The 21,873-nt window shown below is 37.2% G+C and overlaps 1 protein-coding gene across 5 annotated transcripts in view; it reads left to right on the plus strand.

Moving 5' to 3' along the window:
- The first annotated feature begins 2 nt into the window (after positions 1–2).
- Positions 3–21,873, plus strand: part of IQCH (IQ motif containing H) — a 74,708-nt gene continuing 52,837 nt past the window's right edge. Inside the window, exons 1-9 of one of the 5 annotated variants that reach the window (XM_069798641.1) lie at positions 3–200; positions 891–1,007; positions 1,412–1,509; positions 1,856–1,970; positions 6,514–6,636; positions 17,593–17,704; positions 19,071–19,199; positions 20,017–20,231; positions 21,484–21,873. The exon at positions 21,484–21,873 is cut by the window's right edge and continues 162 nt beyond it. In XM_069798641.1, coding sequence (XP_069654742.1) covers positions 150–200; positions 891–1,007; positions 1,412–1,509; positions 1,856–1,970; positions 6,514–6,636; positions 17,593–17,704; positions 19,071–19,199; positions 20,017–20,231; positions 21,484–21,873 — 1,350 coding nt within the window. In that variant the 5' untranslated portion in view covers positions 3–149. Of the gene's footprint in view, positions 201–890; positions 1,012–1,408; positions 1,510–1,855; positions 1,971–6,513; positions 6,637–17,592; positions 17,705–19,070; positions 19,200–20,016; positions 20,232–21,483 lie in introns of those variants that run through there. The other 4 variants (XM_069798644.1, XM_069798642.1, XM_069798643.1 and 1 more) reach the window with 4 other exon arrangements.

Genomic DNA, 21,873 nt, shown 5'->3' on the forward strand with positions numbered 1-21,873 from the left:
AAGGCGGGGGGAGCACGGACAGCGCGAGGGGAGGAGCGAGCCGGAGAGCGGGCTCGGCCCCCGTTTGACGTGCCCTCCCTCCCACGGCGAGGCGGATCGTGCGGTCCGCTCAGCGCGTCCCGTTGCTAGGGGCGAGGGCGGCAGCCGCCATGGCCGGCTTCGTGGAGCCGGGGCAGGAGGCGGGAGCCGTCCTGGTGCAGGTGGGTCCGGGCAGCGCCCGAGCTCGGCCCCGTCCTTCTCCGGCAGCCGTAGCGACGAGCCCCCGCAGGACCCCTCCTCCCCCGGGGAGGCCGCCTCACACCTCGGCTGAGGCGCGGGCGGCGCGGCCTGCTGCTGAGGGGAACGGGAGGGCTCAGACCCTGCGTGAGGGAGCGGCGGCGGCGTCGCCGGTGAATTTTGGATAAGGGCTTGGGCTTTGTAAACGTTACGGTTCTTAACATAACGGGACCTTCAATTTTTTTTTTTTTTTTGTTAACGCAGTGTAAATATACGTTTTTGACGTGGGCTGACATGGTCTCCTCACAGGCTGCCTCTACTTTTCAGTTGCTCGTTAACACTTGGGAGATTCCTGTAGATTTAAGCCATCTGTGCCAAGGGAGATGTTTGAAATGGGTAATGAAACATCATTCCTTGGCCAAACACCTCAGTCCCGAAGCTTATTGCATTTGCTTTGCGAGATTTGTTTTAAAATTAACTTTCTTCAGGTTTCTACAGTCGATGGCTTTAAAGTCATTGGCTTTGTATTCTCTTATTTATAAAAGTACAGAAGTATGGGAAGTTGCATGTATTTCTTTCCTGTATTTAGGAGGCATTTAATTTGGATTAAATCTGCCACTTAATCCCATGGTGTTTGGTTATGGGTGTGATTTTTGTCATAACTTGCTTTTTAGGTTCAAGAAGACCTTCACAAACTTAAAGTGAAAAATATCAACTGGAAAGAAAATGTAAAATCTGTGGATATTAGCGACCTTGGAACAGCAATTGAAAGAACCAAATTTGGGCTGAAAGTAGGTAAAATGGAGCAGATCCAGAAGACGATTCAGTTTTTGAGATCTCTGTCAGTAATTCACTTAGAGTACATGGGGCCAGGTATTTGTCATCCTGCAAGATCTCTTTCTGATTAGGATATTATGGGGGCCAGGTATTTGTCATCCTGTAAGATCTCTTTCTGATTAGGAAATTATGGGATTCATCAGACATTACAGTTCAGAATGGTGGCTTCCTCTTTTGGGTCATCAGAATTAACGGATCTTGTGCCTCATACCGTTAGCCAAAATCAGATTTAGTGCAACAGAAGTACAAAGCCTATCAACTTTTCAGTCGAGTGGATTGCTAAATTAAATTAGTTAAATAAATTTCATATCCCTCATACTTTTCTAATAGTCTAAACGTTATTTTTCCCCTCTAACAGAAACATGCTGAAAATTACTTAAGCACTATGAACAGACAAGTGTTAACTATTTCGTCTACTGATGATAAAGAAGTACATTCAAAAGAGCCCCCTAAATGGTAAGTGAAACAGCTGTTTTATTGCAGAGATAGATGCAAGCAGCAAGACAGAAAAACTGTGGTATCAGAATCTTGTAAAGCAAACACAATTATTGGCCCCAATGAGGTTATTTTGGTCATTTGCTATTTTGTTGGGGTTTTTTTTAAGTTAAAAAACAATACAAAAGTAAATGCAGTTCTAAGTAGCTACAGCAACCTTCTGCTAACTCCTGTGGTTTTTTCGCTAAATGCAAATTTAAATAAAAATATAGTCTTTCAGATTCAACCAGATGGAAGCAGTATGGGTTTAATAGGTAAAATCAAAGTAATTTTTTAAAACCTCACTGTTTGTTTCTTTCTAAATCAGGAGCCTTCATTTCGGTGCTTCTCAGAAACAGCTTATTTTACCACGAGTACCTGTTGAGCCCATGACTGTCCAGGCGTACAGCAAATCAGCACTACGCATTTCTCAAAGTTCACAGGTCTGAAATAACATACTACTTAATGTGCCAGAGACCATATTAAATGAGACTGGTGTCTTGTAGGTTACCAGCTGTTTCCATAATGTTATAGTCTGACTCCACATGGATTCAGTTTTTGACAATATACCATCTATGACTGACAGTGATAAAAAATTCTTAGTAGAATGAGCGGGCTGAGAGATAGGAGCCTTCTCCTAGCCTCACAGTCCAGATAAAATCTAAGTTAAGAAGAACTTCAGTATCATCATGGGTGCATCCAGAAGCTTTCCATTCTTTATTCTACCCACCCCCCCAAGTATATTGTTAAAGAGCTCTGAAACCAGAGGTTTGTTCTGCTTTAAGGTCCCAGTCCTGCAAATACCATATGCTTAACTGTGATTCTGCAAGTAACATGTTTAAAATAAATGGAACTATGTATTGGAATAGCATGAGCTTGGATATCAATGTTTGTGTTGTTTGAGACTAAAAGTGGTTCTCTTTTTTGTTTTTGCATAAAAGATAGGGCAAATTCTGGGAAAGACTTCTGTTCATGTATAGGGTAGTGAACGTCTATGATAAATATAGGTTTTCTCCTTGAAATCTGATTTTTTTCTGTTTTTCATAAATGAAGTCCTTGTAAGATCATTTAAAGTCTTCTTAAAATGTTTGTATCTGAAGGTTGTTTTTTTTCTTTTTTATTCTAAGCTGTGAATTTTGACTGGTGTGTTCAAGGTGGTTTCCTCAATCACGTTTTAAAAACAAATGAAGGTAACTAGTTGAATTGAAAAATACCCATTGTCACAATTTTGGGTTATTACTGTTTAAATCTGAGGGAGTTTTGAGTGAGAGAGAACCTTAAGAAGAGGCCCTCTAGTTCCAAGACTAGAATACCAGAAGCCAGGATTGAAGCTACTTGAAATGGTATAATCAGAATGAGCAGCCGAACAGTTACATTGCTGATTAGCTTTCTAAAAGAAGTCACAATATAAAGTAGTATTAAAATATTGTTTATTCTTGAAATGATGAATAAGGTGCAGTGAGGTCTCTGATTTTTTTTTTTTTCCCAGACCGTATTCCAACCTTGTCCTATATGAATATGCTTATATTGTGAAAAAAAAAAAAATTATCAGAGTTCAGCTACTCTGTAAAATCTGTATTATCTGTGGTCTTCCAACTCTTCATGTGCACCAATGAGCTTAATTTACAGTGGAGCACATGCTCTGTCCTGCCTTGACTTTCTCTTTGTCTTTTCATTTCTGATAGCTATGGCATCTGCTTAGAAATGCATATCCAGTGACACACAAGCTAGCCCTAATTTCCCATTATAAAGAAAATGGCAAACAGTGCTGTTTTGCCAGCTGTTCTACATGCCCAGCATGCCAACATAAAAAGCTTTTATTATTAAATAGTTGTGAAATCCAGCTGGGAAATTATCACCTACAATTTCTTACTTCCTGTCTTTTCCCTACTTGTAGCTATAAACAGTTTGGGTTTTTTTAAGCATACTTTGGTGTTTTTCAAAATTCTTTTCCACTCAAAGGAAATAATAGTGAACTGAATAGTTTTCTGTTTGCAGAAATTTCCAGTTATGCAGGCTTGAAGAAATCAATGTTTCAACTTGTAGTGGTTCTGAGAGAAATTAATAATTCATGCAGTAATATTTTTGTGCTTTGCAGTCCATAGTACAATGTCCAAGAGTAGAAATGGAACCTAAGTTGTGTTTGTAGTAGTTCGGATGAAACAAGGTTGAAGTCAAATAAGCACAGGTGCTGTTTTCATATATGCATTGCTAGAGTACTTGTCATACAGGAAATAGCTTGCCCACAGGTGTCAGAATAGGCTTAAAATTATTGTTTACTCACACATACAGTATTTCTGGTTCACATCAGCAGCAGGGTAAGACTCTGCAAATCTAGCTCACGGGGAATTGTGAAGCACTGTCCCGTCCCCCCCCTTTTTTTTAATCCACTATGTGTTGTAATTGGATTTCTTCTTCTAATAAAGCTTGAGAACTGTAAAGAGGTGTCTTCCTCATGCAGTAATTGTAAAGCCTCTGTATAGCAATGGCTGAAAAGACATTGTTATCCATAACTGGTAACTGTGTAAGTTCAATTAAAAAAAAAAAAAAAAGCTTAATTGAAAACACCGGAACTGATGTTAGGGCAGCTTTGGTTTTTGGTTGGGGATTGTGGGTTTTTTTCCTAAAAGTTGATACTTTCTGTGACATTGTGAATATACAGTAGAAGTTAATATGCTCTCATCATTAATAGAATTAAAGATGTAAATGACAAGATGTTTGTAGGGGGCTCTAGAGTGTGCAAATAACATAAATAGCTAGACATGAAAAGTGGTTTAGTTACTGATAATACAGATTGTTTCAAAGGTTAATATAATGCAGTCCATTCATAAAGGAATTGGACTGGACTAGAAACCATGCACCACATGCATCTGCAAAACAGAATTGCATAGTGAATCAGGTTTGTTGGCTTACTACATGATAAAAATGCCCTTCACTCTGAAATGACTTTTGTGTTAAAGTAGAACAAGATTTGAACCATTTAACTGTACTGAACATGTCAACCTGTTCTGTACACTCCATGTTAATAATTGAGCACAATAATTCTGATTTCAATTGAGCATTATATTAGTAATAATGCACTATTCACCGTGCTATTCTCATCTTTTTTGCTAATTCTGTATCAAGATGGTTCAAGATAGCTTAAATTTAAGATTTTGGGTAATATAGATGGATGGATAATATAGATGGAAGAAACCAATGATGCCATCTGCTCCAGCTTCTGCAAATGTAGAATTGTCACTTGCCATACATCTAAGCTGACAAAGTAACTTTTATCAGTTTTTTTTGTTAAGCATTTCAATTCTTGTTAACCTGTGTGGAATCTGCCACTCCAGCATTGATCATTTCACTGTCCGTCTGAGCGGGGAGTCTGTATTGTGAATCATCTCCTATTTTAATTGAGAAGGTACTCAGTTTTCCCCCAATTCTTGTTTAATAGCACAAGCAGTTTCATTTCTGTACAGCGGTGTGTTATAGTAATAAAATAAATACCACAAAATCACTGATGAGGTGAAAATTGAACTTTCTGTCTCTGTGCAGCCATGTGGGTAAAAGAGTAATTGGCTTGGATAATAACTTTTGTTCTTACAAACCCAAATCTAAATGAGCATCTCATTGATACATCTGCTTGTAATTACTATCAAAAGAAGAGAATACATTGTGCAGATAAATTAAAACTAAAAAATAAATTTTTAGTGCTTTCACAAACTAATACAATTGTTTAATACTTCAGATATACATGTAATGATTCTTAAACTTTTTACGGCATATTTTGTTTGTCAAAAAATAGAATTCTCATAAATTTATTTTTACATTTACACAATAGAAGTATCAGTAGAGAGTTCTTGTGTATAAATATGTTTAGTTGGATCTTACTATGTAAGGGAGCTTTTGGTATTCCTGTATCCATGTATTGGGAATTAAGCACCTACACTGCCATGCCCTCGGCAACTCTGAATTACCTTAGCTCTGTTGACTTCTCTGGTGATAGAACAGTTTCTGCCATTTGAGGATTCTTCCTTATTTGGCCTTGTTTGGTAAATAAACCCAGTTGGGTGCAGAGTCCAGTTAGCAATGTTATTGCAATAAGAGTATTGGGAGATACTACTACACTTGATACAGATCCAGGTGTAAACTAAAGCACACGCATTAAGATGAACCAAAATGTTTTAAACTTAAGAAACTTATACTTTAGTGAAAATAGATGGTGTCACTTCTGGTTTCGTAGGAAAAGGATATGCTTTAGATACTTTTTATAAGTGGATGAAACTTTAAAGTCTCTTTCTGTCCATCAGGATGTAAATCATAATAATTTTTATTAGCAAAAAGTTGAATCTATTCTATGCAGATAACACAGTACATTAAGAAACCACTATGTTTGATTCTTATTACGATAAGGATTTTTTATTTCCTCATTTACTTATAAGCAAGTGCTCTATCTGCATTGGGCCAATGGGCCATAACTGATCCAAAGAAGCTGTCCTGGTCCATCAGGTCAATGATTCCTGAATTAAAGTCTCTGGCAAACACGGCCAAGGTAGATTGGCTTCTTATTATCATCTGTGGGAAGAATGCACATATAACACCCTCCCAATAGATAGGGTGCCTATAAAACATTTGTTATAACACAGGTAAATGGAATTCACAAATGACCTATGTTAATCAAGGAAGTCAAACTTGATTGTCCTTTTCACTCAGAATTTAACTCAAAGGTGTGCAAATTGGGAAATTTCAGAGCTTGTAATGGAATTAATTGAATAAACTTGGGCAAAAGTGTATATGTGAATAGTAGTTGTATGCCTTACTAAGTTTTCCATCTAATCAAAAGGCACTTATTCATTGTTTGCCCAGTTCTGTGTGGATAGTTAAATAACATGAATTTTTATCATCGTTTTGCAAATTTATGAACATGTTAGCCAATTCGTGCTTATAAACACTTCTGTCCTAGTGCAGTTATTTTAAGGCTATGCCTATTATATATTTCAGCAGCAGATGGAAATGGATATGAAAATTATGCTTGACCCAGAGAACATCGATAATAAAGCTGTTTTGAAACCACAGAACTATGAGACCAGGCTGCCACTTATAATTAAGGAAAAATCTGCTCCTGTAAGTAACTTATCTTATGGGCTTATATGCATTACTTTTCACTATTAAAGTTAATACATATAAGACCTAAATAAAAAAAAATATTTTAAGTGAAAGTATCTCAAAATTTCCTCCTTTTTGACATTGATGTATAATGGTCAAAACATTTTTAGTGACAATAGTGGGGAAAACAAACCTGTAGCACAACAGGTTTAGGTAGCAAGACCCCAATCCAGCAAAAGTGTAAGTATACATGGGAATGTTCATGGTAAGTAATCTCAGTAAAATCAGGGATTGAGGATAAGCAAACTGGAGCTTGTGGAGTTTAGGATGTCACCCAAAGATCAAGGAAGAAGTAAGTAAAAGGGGTTTTGCTGACAGGAATGGGCTTTCATTTGTTCATTCTCTGGCCATTTCTTAAAAAGACAAGAAATCATTCTGTTTTCAGATGATAACTGGATTGTTAGGAATAAGTGAAAAATGCTTGCACTTTGTTTTGATGCTCTTTTTAATTTACTTTTTTTGAAAAAGCAATCCTGCCACATGATTGCTGACCCTGACCAGAAATCAGTGTCACTGAATAAAAAAAATAGAGGTTATACTGAAAGACAATTGGAATCCTAGAGTGACTACAGAAATTTAGGTGTCATTTACATCTTATTTTTCTGACATGGTTTGAGAGGGAATGTCATGTTCTATTTCTTAGCTCCATGCTGGGACCACTTAGATTGGAATGTGAGGGACAGATTCAAATCCTTCCTTTCCATATGGAGATATTTCCATGTCGTTTAGATCCCAAGTGTCCTCACTATCAAGCTCAAGGTATTCTGAAGCACAGCCTTTCTTTTATCTCTAGTCAAGCTGTTTCCCTTAGTACGAAACAATTACCTACCAAAGCTGAAACTGAGCACTTCCACAACACTCTCCTAAGAGTGCCCTGACTAGTGGCTATCAAATCACCCTTCTCTATTCTTCTTTCTGGTCTGAGGATGTTCAAATTGTGCAAATTAAGTTTTGTTTCTTCCAAATTTCTGCTTTGCAGCCGCTGCTCCTCTTAAATAAACAAATGAACATGAAGATGACATTTTCTGCCAAGTATGCTTTTAAAAAAAAATTAATAGGGACAGGCATCCTTCCAAAGATCAATTATGTTCACAAATTTAGCACAGCACTGTGGTCCACATGAAAGAATATATCCAATGGTCTCACACAAGGATGCTCTTATACAATTTAATTTATGTAATAGAAACATTATGCAGCAAGCCCAGTACTATAAGAGGCATTCTAAGGTATTTGGTTTTAAAGTACATAAACAGAATCTGTGAACAGCACAGTTGTAAGCTGCCACTTACAAAAAAATATTTTTGAAAGCTGTTGCCCAGTCTAAGAGGTGATTTGTCTAACCCTGTGATATAGAGTTAATTAGAAAAAAGCATCATGGCTAATAGCTTTTTAGAACCACTCTAAAACACTCACAGAGAGGAACATTTACTACTGTAGAGAGCCATGTGTTATACCACTCTCACTGAAACATATACTGATCGGAGAAAACTTCTTAATGTTGACTTAAATTTCAATCATTTAGTGTAAATTAGTCAAGCTTGCTGATACATATTTACAGTTGCTAAGGAACTGTTTATGACAGGGAGATGGGCTGAAAAAACAAGTAGGTATTTCCTATCTCTAATTTATTCTGCAGCATTTATTGAAGTAAGTGCTTTTTCAAAGTTTTCAAATCCTGTGACACCGTCTATATTTTGAAATGTTCTGGCTTCACTGGGGGTAAAATTTTGCAATTGGATTTGCAAAATCCACTACTGAGATTGTGAATTAAGGCATTTTTGTTAAATGTGATCTATACTAGCACTTAAAGCAGTGATAGTTATAGATCACCAATAGTAACTAAAATAAATCGATGTGTAGTTGCAGGTCTAAAACTATATGGTCTTTAGTTTTGGAAAAAAAAAATCAATTAAAGTAGCTACAAGAGTCAAGTTAGGTGCTACCTACCCTGTTTTTACTAATCAGCCATTAGAGGGCAATATTTGTACGCACACATGCGGGCACACACACATATACCCATGTACCTGCCCTAGATATGTACATAAGTTCAAAGATTATCTCAAAAAAAAAAAATCAGTGGCGGAAGGACTCTCATTGAAGTAAATTAAAAACTAATTGCTTGGTTAACTGCATTCAGGTTTTTTCTAAGAGTTGTCAGCATCTGAGTTTTCAAGGAGACCTGAGCGTTTAAAAATGTGATGAGATTAAAAACACTGGTTTTGAGGTGACTAGATAGGTCAAGCACAAATCTACACGGACTTTTTATTATCCTGCCATTTGAGTAGTTTGAAAAATTATTAGTAAGGATCTCATTGTTTCATGCTAAATATCTTCTTTTCTTGCTCTTTTGGTATTATAAAGTTGCTGACGCTGGATTTTATGGTAGAAACTAAGAACAATTAACTATTGCCCTTTTGTACCTTTTTGGGTCTGATAAGCACTAATGCTTCAGCCTCTGTAAAGTTCTGTAGTTATCTTAAAATGAGGACTGTAATTCTGTTTGAAACACCATGGGCAGTCTGGGCATCACTTTATTTTGTAGCCTGTATCTGGATAACAAATGAAAAATGATGAGTAGATAATTATTAAATATGTATACTTCCCATGGAGTATCTAGCAAAACAAATAGTAGTCTGAATTGCAGCAAAAATAATTCTGACATACTGCTGCAATGTAGGAAAGTTTCACAACTATACCTTTCATTTTCATAGGACTGCTGTTCTTTTATAGAATTATACCGGCATTTTTTGGTCCTTGTTTTCTTATAAATGTATATTATACTGTAAACTTGGGAATCTTTTAATTTATTCATGAGGTAGAATTTAATATGGTGATTTCTAGCCTTTATGAGTTGCATCTTATATAGTGTGGTTCTAATGGTGATGGCAACAATTTTGTGTTGGGGGGGGTTAAGCTATCTTATTTGAGCACAACCATTCTAATCATATCCTCAGTTATTCATTCTTTATTCAGTATTTCCATCATGCTAATCACTAATGCTTATCACTGAAAGTCTATGCATTTCCAAAATTATAAAGTAAGGCGAAGCAGGGCAATTCTTTTCATTTCCAGTGACTAGAAGAAGTTGTAGAAGAACAGGTCTTTTGGTTCTCCAAACCTGATTGTGTTTTAAACCTCTGCATATGGCTATAATTACAGTCAAAGCATAATTTGGCAGTGGTAGCAGAATGAGATTTAAACAAATCGATGTTACACTACAGTAATTCAAAATAAGCTTGTTGCATTTGTATTATGGTATGTAATCATAATAAGCAGCACAGTGAATTAATAAAATCTTGTCACTAAAAATAAAAAGGAAATAATCGGTGAGATAGAGTTAACTTAACAGATTACTATAGTCAGCATCCTTTCAACCTAGAAATGGGAATGTGAAGGTCACCCCCATCTCAGATGACAAACGTAGAACATTTTGTTGGTAAACAAATTAATCTTTTGAAAGGTCACCATTTGTTTTAAGTTTTTATCCAGTTCTTGTCATCTGGAATTGGAGATTGACTGTCATTTTGCTAGGTAGGGGTGCAGCCGAAGCTGCTGAAGCTGTTTCTGTACATATCAGCATTCCTTGACAAAACTCAGTGCCTGATTGTGATGCTATGGGCTGCTGGTTTACAGCTGTCTCCGGACAAGAATGGAGGCCCACCCCTGAATTCCAATAAATTGGTCCTGTATACACTGCCTCGTGTAAGCTGGCCCTTTGCCCATAAGTAAAATGTATTGTAGTTCAAGCCAGCAATTATCTTTCTTTCTTCCTTCTGTGCTGCTTCTGTTGCCTTTTTCAAAAAGCAGATGTGGGATTCACCGAAGTTCTCCATCTATTCTCTTTTGCACCTGTTATGGCAGAATTTTGATAGAGGTAAATTCTGGGAGAGCTAGCAGTACACCATAAAAGGAGCAAAGCTTGATTTTTCCACGTACATGGAAAATTGTCAGTTCAGAGCCATGTCTGGTTACTTTAAGAGCTTAAAGTAGGTAAGAATAACATATAAGACCTGTTGTTAATGATGCCTAGTTGCTCTGTTCCATTTAAATGGGACTTTATTTTCTGTTACGTAAACAAAATCTGTGGGAAATAATATGTATTAATAGCTTAGTATTGCATCTAAGGGAAACTGTATTAATCATTAAGTCGATAAAATGCTGGACGATGTAAATCAGAATGAAAAGGACAAATTTTAACTTTCTGTACAATTTTCCTATTCAAAAGACAACCAGTCATAAAAATTGTTCATATTTTAAATCTCTTACAGAGACTGTTATAAATTTGACTCATCTGCCTTTAGAATAGTTCCACTGACACTGGTGAGAATTTGTCCTTTACTTAGTATTCAGTATTTCTGCAGTGAATTCCATGTGCTGGTTCTTAGACTTGGAGGACCAAAATTAGGTTATTTGAAACCAGAGTTAAACACTTTCTTTATTTACTATTTATTAATAAGATTATTTGGCTTGACAGATATTTCATCCGAACAAGACTGTTTTTTCCTATAGAAACTGACAGACGATGCAAGCATGAGTAAAGCTATTCTTTGATACTGCTTCCTTGCTTTGCTGCTCAGGGTGTAAATAAACACAGAAAAAATGCATCCGTTTAGACTGTAAGGCTGTGAAACTATAAAATGCAGTGAAATCCTACAGTAATTCTCATCTAGACAAAACCAAAGCTGACCTGATCTATTGTGGGTCGTACACTCAAGGTTGGACTTGATGTCCTTTGAGAGCAAAGAATGAAAATCACTTAGCATCTCTGCCTTTACTCCATTTGAGTTTTTTACAGTCTGAACTGATTTTCTCCCACTGCTTAAAAATTAGATACCACCTCCTCCTGCATGAACAGCAGGCTCTGTTGATTTGTAACACTTAGGGGACAGACCCATTGAACCCTCTCAGTATCCTTCCATACTGACATAGAAATTCTTCCTGAATTACTTATCAAAGCAGCTTTGCAGCTCTCTTAAAGTAAGTTTGTCTAAACTGTGCTTTCTTAGCTTGCTTATGTAATACCATGATCAGGTAGCTTCAAAAGCCTAGCTCAAGTCAAGATAAGTAGTACTTACTTTTTCTACCCCACTCGCAATGCTTGCTAACCTGTTGTAGAAAAAAATTAGATTGGTCTGACAAATTTGATCTTGACAGATCCAAGTTGCTCATTGATTTGCTCCTTTCCAGATGTTTATAATTAACTTGTCTGATTATTTGTTTTAAGAATTTTTCCAAGAACTGTAGTTAAACCAATAGGGCTAGAATTCCTCAACACATCTTTTGCCCCTTTCCAAAGATAGGCACTATGCTCTTTTCCAGTCTTCTAGTATATTTTCCATTCTACAAGAGTCCCACCAGCAGTTCTGAGATTGCTTTAGACAGTTCTTTAAGTATCCTAGAGTGTATTTTATCAGGACCAGCCAATTTAAAAACTTCTGAGCACTATCTGATCTGTTTTGCCCTTAAGATAGCCCAAGACCTCTTCCATTTTACACTATAGTTGAGTTGATTCTACTCATAACTAGCTGCTTTTTTAATGATAATTATGAATGTACTTAATGATGTCATTTTTAATTACCCAGAAGTTTCTTTCTACTTGCATCTCTCTTTGTTGTACCTGTTTAAGCGAACAAGAAGCAGTCATCAATGTGCACATCTTCTGTTTTCTGTATGCTTTTTTCTTTTGAGATCAACAAAGAACATATGATTCATCAAGTTTGATAACTTGCTATCCTTCCTATCTTGCTTCATGTCTGGAATAGTTTGAGCTTGTTTCTCTAGTACTTTTTATCTGTGGAACAGACAGTTCAATGGAGTTCCGATTTCCTCCAATTAGACTTGCCTTCTACAAGCTCTTTCCTTTCAGTTTTGTGAGCTTATTGAAAACTGACCTTAGTTCCACTTATTTTATTTTGTTATGCTTCCTCCTTCCCTTTATAGGGATTATGACATCAAATCTTGATAGGAGCTTCTTAATGAAAAATATGAAGGTAGATGGCAATTTGGAGAAGATAATAATGAAATGATAGATTATTATATACCTTTTCTACCATTACTATCAAGCTCTGTGATTTTTCTGATATTTACTTACCAAACCTCATCTATGTTATCTTCCTGGTTGATAAACTGTAGTTTTGATACATGGTAGTACTCATCTTTTCTCTATATTTAATACTAGTCTCTATTCTTTTACAAGGGGAAAAACATATTTATAAAGATATTTTAAAAAAGAAGTTGTTCTAGTTAAATATTGCTGTCTAGGTAAAAAGAAAACAAATAGAGAACTAATCAGAAAATCTCTGTGGTGTTACAAGTGCCCTATTTAAAATGAAGCAAAAAGAAAAAAGTCAAGTGGGAGAGGTTTATCCACAGGAGAAAAACACTTTAGAAAGGGTAATAGAATTGTTTTTCTCATGTCCCAGGTTAATTACACTCAGAAGTGCTTGAAATGAAAAAATAGTTTTTCAGCACACTCCAAGCATATTTTAAGGCAAGTAAGCCTTAGTCCGCACTGCAAATTAAGCGCTCCCTTCCAGCTCTATAAAACTGTACTTTAAAAGTACCCATGATGAAGCAAGCTGTGTGCTGACTTCAGTAAAGCATACCTGCTGATTCACAATCTTCATAACAAACTTCACAAGAAGACATTATTCATGCCGGAAAATGTTTCAGGTTCCAATCACCTCATAGCAGCAACAGTTGCTTGGGTTCTGCCAGAGAGAAAGCAGGTGAGGTGCCTACAGTTAGTGTTGTATAGGGTGTGATCCTTTGCTTCCATGGTGTTTTGGGTCAGTCTACACTACAAACATTAAAATACTAGTTAGGAGGTGCCAGTTCCAGAATAAGTGGTATTAAATTCACCAGGTTTTGTGTTTATGCCATAAAAGCTGTAGGTGTGAGTAAAGGTTTTAAATTGCACTGACATAAGCAGATTGAAGTCTATTGAAAACCTTTTAAAAAGATGCAATCTTTTAAATATCTTTTTAAGTTAAATCCCTGAATAATGGTAATAAAACTATAAAATGATGCTAAAAGTAAACCTATTTTTTGCAGTACTTAATATTATTTTTAAGCTTTTATTGTTGTAATTGACTTGGCTTAATTTTAGTGAAAATAACTGAAGGATGAAAGCATTTTGTCAAATTCTGCTTTGATATCTCACTGAAGTCTTCAAGAGGACAGCTAAGGCAGCAAATAGGATGCTGAAACAACATAGAAGGGTGTACAGATTGGGTGGAATTTCCGTAACTGTTTTGGGTCAGCTCCATAGTTCCACTATGTTGCCTGTACTATGTAATAAAGCGAATCATAGTGGCACTGTGGAGAGTAAATGAGAGCTTAAATTACATCACAGTTGATCTGTCATTTTAACATGACACCTGCCATGGACTTTATAGAATTAAAGGATACAGCAAAGAAGAATTAAATATCCATTTCCAGTTAAAAAAAAAAACAAACAGAAAACCTCTAGGCTGCTTTTGAACTCATACACTCCACCTGAATCACTTTTCTTTGTAGCTTACTACATCTCTATGAACACAAATGAAATATGTATGTTTCATAGTGCTGTTTATCCCAACTGTCCTGGTTTCAGCTGGGATAGAGTTAACTGTCTTCCTAGCAGCTGGTACCGTGCTATGTTTTGAGTTCAGTATGTGAAGACTGTTGATGACACTGATGTTTTCAGTTGTTGCTCAGTAGTGTTTAGACTATAGTCAAGGATTTTTCAGCTTCTCATGCCCAGCCAGGGCACCTGACCCAAACTGGCCAACAGTGTATTCCATACCATGTGACGTCCCATCTAGTTTAGGAACTGGGGAGTGGGGGGGCGGGGATTTGCCGCTGGGGGGACTGGCTGGGTGTCGGTCGGCGGGTGGTGAGCAATTGCCCTGCGCATCATTTGTACATTCCAATCCTTTTATTACTACTGTTGTCATTTTATTAGTGTTATCATTATTAGTTTCTTCTTTTCTGTTCTATTAAACCGTTCTTATCTCAACCCAGGAGTTTTACTTCTTTTCCTGATTTTCTCCCCCATCCCACTGGATGGGGGGGAGTGAGTGAGCGGCTGTGTGGTGCTTAGTTGCTGGCTGGGGTTAAACCACGACACCAACAAAACTCCTGAGATTTAAACTAGGATAAAACTGACCAATAGTAAAATCAGTGCTGCTTTACTGATACAATAGCAATAGCCTGAAAAAGGAGTCACTGTTTAATTAAATTTCTTTCATTTTATGTATTTTTGTTGTGTCCCCAACAAACTGCTGGGGCTGAGAGTGAGTAGAAAAGTGTGGTTTATTATTCCCTTTTCTCAGTATCAAGCCACTTATATGCCAGCTCTTATAAAGTTAATCTTTGTTACATGCTTATTGCTATTTTCTTGGAACACAAGGACATGAAGATTCATACCTCTAGATCCCTTGAAGCATAATGCTTCATAATGGTCATAACTAAAATGAGTAGCTATGATTTCTCTGAAAGATTCTCTATTATGATAAAGTGTACATATTTTCTCTCTCCCTAATGTCTCTTGTGGACAGTATTATTATACAAATTGGGAGGAAAAATAATAATAGTTTATTTTGATCTATCTCATTTCCCTATTAGGATTATAAGCAGTTCTTTAGAATTGCCTATCCCTTTCTATAAAGTTGATGGTTGATGTTATTCACTAATTATGACACAATAGTGCTCAAAGATCCCAATCATGGCCTGGATCCTATTGTACTAAAAGCTGTACACAAGCATGATAATTAGACATTAAAACCTAGTATTTTAAACCAGGAAGTTCCAATGTACTCTATAAAAGAGGTATATACCATTATTCCCATTTTGCAGATCTATCAATATTTCCTAGCTTTCTGACTTTATGTATTTAATATTATTTTAAGGTAGTTTATCATTCATAATTAAATAAGTTTTTAAAAAGCAAATAAAAAAAATTCCAGTACATGGCATTAAGTTGTCTTCCATATAGCTCATCAGTAGGGTTCAAACATTTGTATCCACTGTAAGAATTTCTAACTATTAGAGTAATGGAGTAAGCGGTAACAGATTGTCACCCACAAAAGCATGGGACTTTTTTTTATTGGGTTTCACAGCAATTCGCTGACTAAAGATGAGACTGTAGAATCTTGAGGTCCACTCCAAATTGTGAGGGAGACGCTCCCTGTTGCATACAAACCTGTCTGCTTCCTTTTCTCAGTCTTCCCCAGTTTCCCCTTTTGCCATTTTTATCTTGCCCCTGTCTCTCTGTTCCTTGAGACTGTCTTCTGAGACTGCTTCCAGAACATATCCTAGTCTTACCTGCCTGATTCTCTGCCAGGCTCCCAAGCTATCTGCCAGGCTCTTTGTCCAGCTTGTCTCAATGTTCTTTCCTGACCCTGTTGCCCCCAGGTCTTTTTCCTTGTCCAGTCTGCCTGCTGGCTTTCCTCTTTGCTCAAAGACCCAGTATGCCCCGCCAACTACCTTTCTTCTTCTTGAGATTGATAATATATTCACACCTATGTGTTGGCACTTATTTACCCTATTCATTCAAATTTAGTCACTTCCTTCTTGTGTTGCCTGGACCCAGCATGAAAGTTACTGGAGAACCTGTAAAGTTGCAGAGGAAGTTCTGAGCAACATATATTAGAGCACACCCAATCCCTAGGTAGTTTAGCTGCTAAAACTAAGAAACCTTTATCTAGATTTCCAAAAATCTGTTGACAGAGTAAGGTTGGATAGACTAGTGTTAAATTTTCCTTTTGCTTCATAAAACATTTGAGTTTATTTAAGTTGAATTTTTCATGTCTCTCTAGGTTCATCATTGTCTTATTTTTCAAGCATCAGCTAGGTGAGAGAAAATATAATCTTCTGCTGGTGGTGGTTCACTATGATCAAGTGAGAGATCTCAGTGATGTTACTTGCCTTGAAGTTGCATGTACAGTAATGCTTTAAACCCACTGAATATCTAGCTCTCTTTAGGAGAACTCCTTTCTTTAGGAGTTGAGTACAACCTACATTGCAAATGGAATAGTATGTGTATTCCTAGTCAGAAAGAAACTGAAGATACTTAGGATACTGGAGAGAGAAAAAAATGTTAGATGATAACACAGAGTTTTTGTATTTATAATACTGAAGTATAAGGTGGCAATCTATTCTTTTCCCTGTGCAGTGTTCCATGATTCTATGTGCAATAATAACCATAACAGTAAGACACATGATATCACTCTCCCAAAGTGATGTGTGTCACCGATTGAATTCCTGGCACTTAGAACCAGCAGGTTCTGTTTTTTCAGGCAAGCACAGGTTAATTGGGGAAGTAAGGGAGCTTTAATTCCCACATTAACACAGCCAGTGTGGCACATGTTTCACATCACATTATCAGGCTGTGTCATTCCCTGCTGTCCTTGAGGAACCCTGAAACTTCAGAAGTCTGTGATACACACTGTTCCCTGATTTGTGAGTAGTTTCACATATATTAATTACATTGGTATTCTTTCCAATGAAAATTTATTTACATATTTGAAAGTACTTCCTTTTCTTTCTGGCACCTTGGCTGTGTATGTATTTTATATATTTAAAGACTGTTCTGTCAAGAAATACTGTGTTTACACTATAGTCATTAAAATTGAGCAAACTTCTTGTGATTTCTTTATTAACTAGTACACTGATTTTTGCATAGCAGAAGTCACAAGACATCAATTGGATTTAATTAACTTTATTTTAAATTACTAAAGTAATGACAGTAGACAATCCTGTAGCATGTTCATGAGTAGTAAAAGCGGTGCTTGTACTGATATGTTATTAAATCTTAATGAAACTATTCATAGCAGAAATTATATTTATTATTTATTATTGCGGGAGTAGAAAAGTGTGTCTTTGCAAATCCCGGATTTCTCTCTGTTAAAAGAAGATTCTGTTTCTTCCTAGATGTGTAGTCAGAAGATAGTGAAAGGTCATACAGTTAGCAACCTTTGGGGTTTTCCTGCCTCTCGCTACATGGATTCTCCCTTACCCCTGTTAGAAGAAGATATAACAAAAGGTGAGTCACAGAAGCCCACCTGGGTACTGTTGCCACCAGCTATATGCTACATAAACAGTGTTGTTTCCTGTTTGCAGCAGATATCTGGTAATCAAATTTTCTGGCACATCAAAACTTGTAAGAATTGTGATCTCAAACATTGCAAAGGTGTTGTGGTTTAACCCCAGCCAGCAGCTAAGCACCACGCAGCCGCTCACTCCCTCCCCCCAGCACCCAGTGGGATGGGGGAGAAAATTGGGAAAAGAAGTAAAACTCCTGGGTTGAGATAAGAATGGTTTAATAGAACAGAAAAGAAGAAACTAATAATTATAATGATAACAATAACACTAATAAAATGACAACAGTAATAATGAAAGGATTGGAATGTACAAATGATGCACAGTGCAATTGCTCACCACCCGCCAATCGACACCCAGTTAGTCCCCGAGCAGTGATCCCCCACCCCCACTCGCCCCAGTTTATACACTAGATGTGACGTCACATGGTATGGAATACCCCGTTGGCCACTTTGGGTCAGGTGTCCTGGCTGTGTCCTGTGCCAACTTCTTGTGTCCCTCCAGCTTTCTCGCTGGCTGGGCATGAGAAGCTGAAAAATCCTTGACTTTAGACTAAACATTACTTAGCAACAACTGAAAACATCAGTGTTATCAACATTCTTCTCATACTGAACTCAAAACATAGCACTGTACCAGCTACTAGGAAGGCAGTTAACTCTATGCCAGCTGAAACCAGGACAAAAGGGTAGAGATCATCTTCAGACTACTTACTCCGTGTGGTAGCTAACCTAGGACATAGCATATGTTATGTTGAGCATCATCCTCCCGTAGTCAGTTATAGTGTAATTCACAGAGTTCAGTTGCTACTGGAAAGAAGAATTGCGTGTGATGGAGGGTTCTTATATGACTAAATAACATGGTCAAAATAAACGGTCATGATTAACATCTAGTTATTAATCATTCAATCTTAACTAGACCTGCACTTGGACTATTTTAGCAATCAGTCCATATTCATGATTACATGATTACATTACATTTACAAGAGTTAATTCTTATCCATTCTGCATATTAAATTGCCATTGCACAAGCATATAATTCCTTTTCAGAATCGGCAGCGTTACAATATCTTTCATGTGTTTGTCAATTTTTATAGGCAAAGCTCACCTTCCTTGAAGGTAAAATACTGAATATTGAAAGATATGAATCTTGAAATAAAAGAAAACCGCTGCATTTCCAGCTTTGATTTGGAATTGGAAGAACTTGGGTCTGCCTTTGTTTAATTCTTTCTTTATTGCTACTACTTTATTGCTACTTCTTTCTTTCATAGCTGGAATAGGTATGAATTGTTCAGTAATGTCATCTTCTTGTAGGTGTTCTGAGCCTAACTGAGCAAAGGCTTGTCCCTCCAGCAGCAAAGATAACTCTCCAGACACCTCCTGTTGTATCCAAAGCAGCACCTTTCCATGAATTGCACAGGCAGCACAAGAAATCAGCTGTAGGTGAGTACAAAGGATTGATAACAACCATCAGGTGCATCTCCAACTTCACTTTCAGGCCCTTGTTTTACCTCACAAGGGAACAGCTGTCTAATGAGCACTCACTCAAATTCTTAAGAATACTAAGCGCATAAAGATATATGTGAGCATCCTGTGTCTTGCAACTGAATGGGACCCAGATTTCTTAATTCCTGTAAGGATTTGGTCCTTGTTCATTTCTGAGATCCTGGTAGGTTCCTACCTGTATGTTTCAAATTCTAAGCACCTGCATCTGAAGATCTGACTATTGGCATTAGTGTAAAGCCAATGTTACTGTAAGTCATGACTTAGAAAGCTGATCAAGCATCTATTTTGCTAGGGTGATTATATGAATGCCTCCTGATAAGTGAATATACTCTAGGCAATGGGATTCTGATCTACCACAGAGTGTACTCAAAACTGTTGTTGCTACAGCTGCTTGTGGCATGTAACATCAGTATGGAAAGGAATGTAAACAAAATGAGCAGTGGGCTCACTAGCAATCCCATAAATTTGAAAAGTTCTCCTAATGAAAAGGGGTGGTTGAAAACTGAAATTATATATGGAATAACCTGGAGTATAAGTGCTAATATTTTGACATTGTTATCCTGGGTATACTGTTGGCTGGCATACGACAAACTTTAGAACATTATAGATTAAAACTGAAAATTGCAACCCACTTGGACATGAGAGCAAACTGGAGCATGCCAGTACCTAATGGTAGGTGGTAGAGTATCAATTTGATGCTGTTGTTGCACTTCTAACAATGAAACCTGCAATCAATTTTTTTTCTTTGGTACAGGAGAGATTAGTAGTAGGGTGGACCCTGAGAATACAGGCATCACCGCCTTCCCAAACTCAAAGGAAGCAATTTATGGCACATATTCCTCTAGTAAAGGTAACATCGCACCACTTCCACCCAGCAGCTCCATGGTTTCAGCAAGGAAGTCAAAGCCGGTGTGGACGTGTCCAGCTCAACAGTTGGAATCTGAGCTACAGATTCTGTCTCAGACACAGGTATTTAGACAGTGAGGATAATGAGGTTTTTATTCATCTTTTTAATACTGTCTTCACCAGAGATGGTTTAGGAAGTGACTGTAAATCACTGAATTGGTACAGGAGGGTTTGAACCAAATCCAGTAAATAGTGAATATTGAAGTAAAATAGGAAATACTTGATATATTGTCAGTTTCTACTTTCTCAAGTCTTCTACTTAAATTTGTCTGTTTTTTCACAGAATCTTAGAAAATAAGTCTAGAAAGGATGTTACGAGGTTATCTAGACCTCCAGGCAGAATTACCTGTACCTGTAATATAGCAGACAGATGTTTTTCTAACCTGTTCTGAAAACTTTTGGTGATAGCAACTCCACAGTCTCCCTAGGCCATCTGTTCCAGTGCTTAACTAACTATCTTTACTCTTATAAAAGAGTTTTTTAATGTCTCATCTAAATCTCCCTCACTGCAGTTAAGCAAATGTAGTGTTTCCCTTTATATTTACAGAAGACTATAGGGGAGTTTGACCTTGACTGCTTAATGCTTGCTGATTGTTCTTGATCCCCATGCAAAAGGGACATTTCTTTCTTTTTATAGCTAACTATTGTGTTCCGTAGCAAACTGTCTGGAGTTTTGCTTGATCTTTCCAGACTTCTTGACTTTTGTGCCATTGAGGACATCTGAAAATGAAAGAGGAGATCTGAAAATCAGAGATAAAGCAAACTTGAGAAATGGAGATCAATGAGTTGTTAACCTAAATAAAAATAGTTCCCTAAAAATAGTTTGAAAATAGTGCACTTTAGATTGAAAATCAGAGCTAATGAGTTGCTGGATAAAGTTCCCAGTAAATATGGAGTTCTGTTAAGAGGCAGGAACATTTCTGTTCCAAGTTTTACCCTGTGTGCAGGATGTTACCCATTCTCCTGGGATAGGTGGAGGCAGTCTCAGTGGAAGAATGCTATTGTAGTTCAGTGAATCACTGTAGAGCTTAATTTTTGTATTTGGTAAATCAGACATAGTTCCTCTGTACAATTAATGTATTGCCATAAAAATGCTCATAATCTTGCGTGACCTCTGAGGTCCTTGTGTGGCAATGGGTTTTATGGTGAAGCTGTGCTAGACTTTGTGATTATGATGTATAAATCAGTATAAGTGTATTTCAGATGCATAAATTCCCACAGTTAAGTTGTAAATAGTAATACAGTAGTGTGTCTTGACCACTCATTTACGATCAATGGCAATTACTCTTAATATGTGGTTATTCTCTTCCCATAGCCCCTGCAAATGTCTCCACGTCAGTCCTTACAGGATCCATGCTTTGATTGTGACATTGTTGTTTACCATGGCACAATAGACCAGAAAGCTCCAGGCTTTCTTGCGTTCAAGCAACATTATTGTTTATCTTGGGGGAGCGTTGTCTTTTTTTTGGAACATACAGAAAAGCTTCTCAAGGACTATGCTGTACCATTGGCTAAGATAAACAGTAAAAAGTTGGTGGAAGTTGCATCAGACTTTGAGCTTACTGAGAATCCCACCAAAAGTGACATTCTGTCAGTGATAAAGAATCAATCAACTGTGGAAAAGATCTTAAATCGACCCGGCCAAAGATACAAAGGCCAAGGGGGTACCGAAATGGCCGCTACAAAGATCCAAGCAACATGGCGA

The sequence above is a fragment of the Haliaeetus albicilla genome, chromosome 12, assembly GCF_947461875.1.
Source record: "Haliaeetus albicilla chromosome 12, bHalAlb1.1, whole genome shotgun sequence".
In the NCBI taxonomy this organism is placed as follows: Eukaryota; Metazoa; Chordata; class Aves; order Accipitriformes; family Accipitridae; genus Haliaeetus; species Haliaeetus albicilla.